The sequence below is a fragment of the Hypomesus transpacificus genome, unplaced genomic scaffold, assembly GCF_021917145.1.
Source record: "Hypomesus transpacificus isolate Combined female unplaced genomic scaffold, fHypTra1 scaffold_176, whole genome shotgun sequence".
In the NCBI taxonomy this organism is placed as follows: domain Eukaryota; kingdom Metazoa; phylum Chordata; class Actinopteri; order Osmeriformes; family Osmeridae; genus Hypomesus; species Hypomesus transpacificus.
Window position 1 is genome coordinate 1 of NW_025813730.1, and position 5,644 is coordinate 5,644.

General features: G+C 45.9%; 1 protein-coding gene across 1 annotated transcript; it reads right to left on the reverse strand.

The window, feature by feature from the left end:
- Nucleotides 1–118: 118 nt before the first annotated feature.
- LOC124489142 (aminopeptidase N-like) lies at nucleotides 119–4,419 on the reverse strand (the record flags this gene model as incomplete). The annotated part of the gene is made up of 9 exons (XM_047051812.1): nucleotides 3,800–4,419; nucleotides 3,080–3,222; nucleotides 2,713–2,849; nucleotides 2,375–2,501; nucleotides 1,863–2,017; nucleotides 1,223–1,336; nucleotides 641–784; nucleotides 432–497; nucleotides 119–232 (listed from the first exon to the last, which is right to left on the reverse strand). Coding segments are annotated over exons 1-9 (1,617 nt in total), but the record flags the coding sequence as incomplete, so codon positions are not given.
- Nucleotides 4,420–5,644: the final 1,225 nt, after the last annotated feature.

Below are 5,644 nucleotides of genomic sequence, written 5' to 3' on the forward strand. Positions count from 1 at the left end.
ACAGCTATTAGAGCACTGAAGCTATGTTGGGCTGCTATACTTCAAACATTATATACTCTGCCATGTTGCTAATCAACAAATGTGGAGATGTGGATGTATAAAACTGTATGTGCATTACGTGGATGAAGGTGGCCAGAGATGACTTGGTCATGATGAGGTAACTTACCATTTGCAGATGATCCCAGAGGTCGGTGTACACGGTGTTACTGAAGGCAAACGCGTTCAGGTACGTCTGTAGGGTTAAAGGATTGGCTCAGTTCACCTTGAGAGTGTACTAAAAATGCAATTTAAAACTTCTGCAACAACAACTGTCCTTTAACAAGCAACAACTGTGTTTTTCATATTAACCACAGTAGAGATCTATCAAAACACAACAGAGAAACAATATGTTGACTTTTGTTTTGAGTGAAATATTCCTTTAACATTCTTACACTGAGCCCTTGTCTGAAGACCTCCTCAGTCAGGAAGTCGGACAGCATCCTCAACACTGATGCACCCTGGGAGAAACAGCACACACACACTCACAACACTGCTAGGGTAGAAGAGGAACAGAATCATAGCTAGAAGTAAAACAGATATCCTAGTGAGATCTTAATCCATAATCCCCCGCCCCCCCCCCCCCCCTTCCCGTGTTCCCTGCCTTGCTGTAGGAGATGGCATCGAAGAGTTCACTGATCTGAGCAGGCTTCTGAATGTCTTCCTCCCTGGAGGACAGGGGGTGGGAGGAGGCCAGGGCGTCCACAGCAAACACCCTGTGGACGTCAGCCAGCACTATCAGGTCTTTCTGAGGAGGAGAGAGGGGGGGAGAGAGAGAGAGGGGGGAGAGAGAGGGGAGAAAGAGAGGGGGGAGAGAGGGGGGAGAGAGAGAGGGAGGAGAGAGAGGGAGAGAGAGGGGGAGAGAGAGGGGGGAGAGAGAGGGAGGAGAGAGAGGGGGAGAGAGAGAGGGAGAGAGAGGGGGAGAGAGAGGGAGGAGAGAGAGGGGGAGAGAGAGAGGGGGAGAGAGAGGGAGGAGAGAGAGAGAGGGGAGAGAGAGAAGGAGGAGAGAGAGGGAGAGAGAGGGGGGAGAGAGAGAGAGAGAGAGTATGGAAAAGAATGAATTGGGATACGGCCACATCACCATCATCAGTGAACACTTGACCACCATCCTCATCACCATCATCTCGATCTCAGGGGACACTTACATATCATCATCGCGATTTTTATCATCATCATCATCACTCACCACGTTCCAGGTGGGCTCGGCGTTATCTGCCCCCAGGTACTCCACATAGGAGGCAAAGCCTTCGTTCAGCCACAGGTCGTTCCACCACTTTAGAGTCACCAGGTTCCCAAACCACTGCAAACATGACGGGAGGATTTATGACCCCAACAGATGAACACCAACAGTATAATGTTATGGAGACTGGGTAGTTAGGGAGGGGTGAGGGTCACACAGGTTTAGGTGAGGGTAAGGGTTAGGTTTGGGAATGGGTTAAATTGTGGTTAGCATTAGATGGGGGCTAGGTTTGGGTGGGGGTCAGGGTAAGGCTGTGGTTCGAGATATGTGGGGACTAGGGTTGGGTTAGGGTGAGGCTGGGATTAGGTGATAGAAGGTTTGGGATAGGCGATGGTGAGGGTTAGGGTTGATCATGTTTCCAGGAACGTACCATGTGGGCCAGTTAGGGTGAGGGTTAGGGTTGATCATGTTTCCAGGAACGTACCATGTGGGCCACTTAGGGTTAGGGTTAGGGTTGATCATGTTTCCAGGAACGTACCATGTGGGCCAGTTAGGGTTAGGGTTAGGGTTGATCATGTTTCCAGGAACGTACCATGTGGGCCAGTTAGGGTTAGGGTTAGGGTTGATCATGTTTCCAGGAACGTACCATGTGGGCCAGTTCATGAGAGATGATGGAGGCGATCCTCTCTTTGTTTGAGTTGGAGGAGAATTTGGGGTCGTACAGAAGGGCCGTCTCTCTGTAGGTGATGAGGCCCCAGTTCTCCATGGCTCCAGCGTTGAAGTCCGGCAGTGCGATCTGATCTGCAGCACGGAGCGGCCCGAGGAATCAGAAGATACATGAATAAAACGCAGCCTTATCGCACCTCAGCATGACAAAAGGTTTCTGGTGAAAACATCTGTGGGTGGAGGATTGTTTATGACTATTATTTTAGGAGCTTCATCAAATGCTCAATGCTAAATCAACACATACAGTTATGATAAACAACCTCTCCTTGTGATATGTCTTCTAAAAGGGGTTCATACTTCACTCATTTCTTCACAAACACTTTTGACCACAAGGGGAAAAACACTCAATCAAAAAGTAACAGTTTTGTACTAATTAATGTGAATTAAGACCAGGATTTGTGAGTTTAACTGGTAATTGTTGTCTTAGTTTACCTGATTTGGGCAGAGGGTAGGGGGCTTTGTAATACGTCTCAAAGAACTCGAGGATGGGTCCTGTCACGTTGAGCGCATACTGTCCTTGTCCTGCAGCAATGGCTTTCTGACGAGCATAGATGCGGATCTACACAAAATTAAGAGATTGTTAACTTTACACTGTATTTATACCAAAACTCATATATTTGACATGTGATTGTACATTAATAGACTACATACTGTACATCGTCATTGAGAAAGATAACTTTGGCAGATCACTTTTACACAGACACCAAACCTCACATGAATTACAATTGTTGCAGATAAATGTTAGATATATTGACATTGAAATACATTACCAGAACATTAGATGAATCGTCCCTAATGACACCAAAGTCACAGACGATAAAGGCCAGCAGATAGGTGGACATTTTCTTTGTGGCATCGAAAGTAGAGATAAACACTTCCTGTCCATCGATAATATCAGGAGCAGGAACTGAAAGTTGTTAGAAAACGTAAATGAGTCTTTCTCCTCAGGAGGACTAATCAATGAGATACGCACGCCCAAACAAACCTATGCAACATGCACCTATGAAAAAAGTTCTGAGTTTTGACAAAAGACGTTGTGATTTCACATGTCACTTTGGATGAAAGAGTCTGCTGTACGAAAATAATGTGAACTATGTCAAAAGTAAGTATTTAATATGAGGATGATAGGTAACTTACGGCTTTCCATGCCATTGGAAAGAGCGATGGTGTCCCGTGGGTGGATGAGAGTGATGTGGAAGACTGCTTTCATGGCCGGCTCATCGAAGCAGGGGAAGGCCTTCCTGGCGTCTGTGGGCTGCATCTGGGTGGTAGCCACGATCCTGACACACAGCAGACAGAAAAGAGGGGGTTTGTTTGTCATTTATCCTGAAAGAGTGTGTCGACGGTAACCACACGTTATGGAAATAGACTGATTTAGATTTTGTTTGAATATGGTTTTCATGAAAATGTATTTCCAAAAGCATATTTGTTTCTTCTCATTTTGAAAACGTCAACTCTACCTTTGAACTATCTTTATAACCATAAATGTATTTCCCAAGTCTTCCTAAACAGTGAGGGTACACTGGCTGGATTTGCACCAGAGAGAGGATGACATCAACCGAAACGGGGGTCAGATGGCTCAGCGGTTAGGGAATTGGGCTATAAATCGGTATAAAAAGGTTGCCGGTTTGATTCCTGGTCGTGAAAAATGACGTTGTGTTCTTGTGCAAGGCACTTCACCCTACTTGCCACGGGGGAATGTCCCTGTACTTACTGTAAGTCGCTCTGGATATGAGCGTCTTCTAAATGACTAAATGTAAATTTAAACATTTTTACAACAGGCAACCTTCTGATTACTAGCCCGACTCTCTCACCGCTCAGCCATCTGACTCCCAGATGGCTCACTTCAACACTTACTTCCTTACTCCGTCCTCGTTGTACTCGCTCCTGTAGAAGCCTCCCAGGTCGTCGGCCAGCTCCCCTTGGAACACTGTATCCAGCTGGTAGGACACTCCCTTGGTCAGCTTGCCGCTGAGCTGCAGCACCAGGTACTGGGTGGTGGTCTGCAGACGGGAGCTCTCGATGGTGGGGGCCACTGATCCTCCCACAGCGCTGAGAGTGGCCAGCTGGCCCCCCACCTGCGTGTAGGTCAGTTTGTTGGAGTGGATGAGGATCAGGTCAGTCTCCTCCACACAGGTGAACACCACCAGTGACTTCCCTGTGAATATGTACAGCCCCGCTGAGTCCGGGATGAGCCGAGGATGAAGGGAGACATTGTAGTGGTCTGGTACCAGGGTCTTGGGGAGGCGGTACTGGTCCCATGGTTCGTTAGAGGGTGACGGAGTGGTGGCCAGAGGTGTGGTCACCGAGGTCGGTGGTGTGGTGGTGGTCGGTGCTGTCGGAGTGATGTCAGCAAGCTTAGTTTTTTCCTGAGAATAGACGACAGAAAGGGCGATGATGGTGGCCACTGCCCCGGCCCCAAGCACCAGCGCTACCGCTGCCACAGCCTTGCTGATGTAGAACCCTTTCCCCATGTTAACCCTGCGAGAGCGTGGCTGTGTGCAGCTGTATATATACACCATGAGCAGGCCCTCCTCCCACCAGAAACAATAGATCATCCATTTATTCAAGCCTCGTCTGGTGGAGACACTGTAGATGCCCTACGGACGGAGAGAGGAGGGAGATGGACACAAACTGAGAAGTGGAGGATCATTCTGACATGGCAGATTCATGAAAAGTATTACCCATTAAATCAAGTGGGCCTATCTAATCAAAAACAAAACTATCTGATAGTCAATGACGATTCTAGTTAAACCAGACTTTGAGGGCATACAATCTGTCCCGATGACGGAAAGCAGAAAATAAAAAATATTTTTATTGAATCAAGTACTAAGTAGTCAAGTATTGAATCAATTAAAAGTTCACCTCATATGATTGTCGCAATCAGTATCTTTCAGAGTTCTATGTGAAACTGAGTGCATGAGACTTATAAAACACAACTGTGAGTCCTTTTAGGTTCCCAAGCACCAAAACAATGTGAAGGATTTTGTGTAAGCCACTGTTGCTTAATAGTCCATGTTTAACTGGTCGAGGACAGCCCATCTTTTCAACTGCATTCATGAAACTGAATCTGAAAAGAATCCCTGTAAAAGATGTGATCATGCTGTCTGTACACTGTCTCAGGGCTTGACTGAGTGGCATGATGCAAATGCACACAGCAGCACCAGGAAACTGCAGATCACATTTGCTTTTGTCTCTGAAACCTTGATCATGGCATCTGCTGAATTGAAAAGTGATGAATCGAAACTCAGATTTAGCTGTAAATGATTTTTTATTTATGACCTATGGTGGCAACTGAATTAGGATACTGGACATAATTAAATCATATAAAATGCAACAAGAGGAACATCCACCCCCACGTTCTGTAGACAACAAGAGAAGGGACAAGCTGCACTATGTTTCCCTCCTGTCCTTTTATGATGTGTGGACTACTAAAGATCCCTTTTACAATACAAGTCCATAAACCCTTGCAGTGGTTTGTTGCACTGTGTTAACATACACCTCTCACTGATAAACGGCTCATCGGTTGGTTCTATCAGCAAGGAGAAGAGATAACGTTATCATAAACTGTTACGGGAACAGCTTCAAAAAAGGAACTCAATACAATTCTGCAATTATTAAAATGAAACCAGTGGTGTAGTTTAGGATGAAATATATATATATATATATATTTTTATTTTTTATTTATAAACTTACAATTGG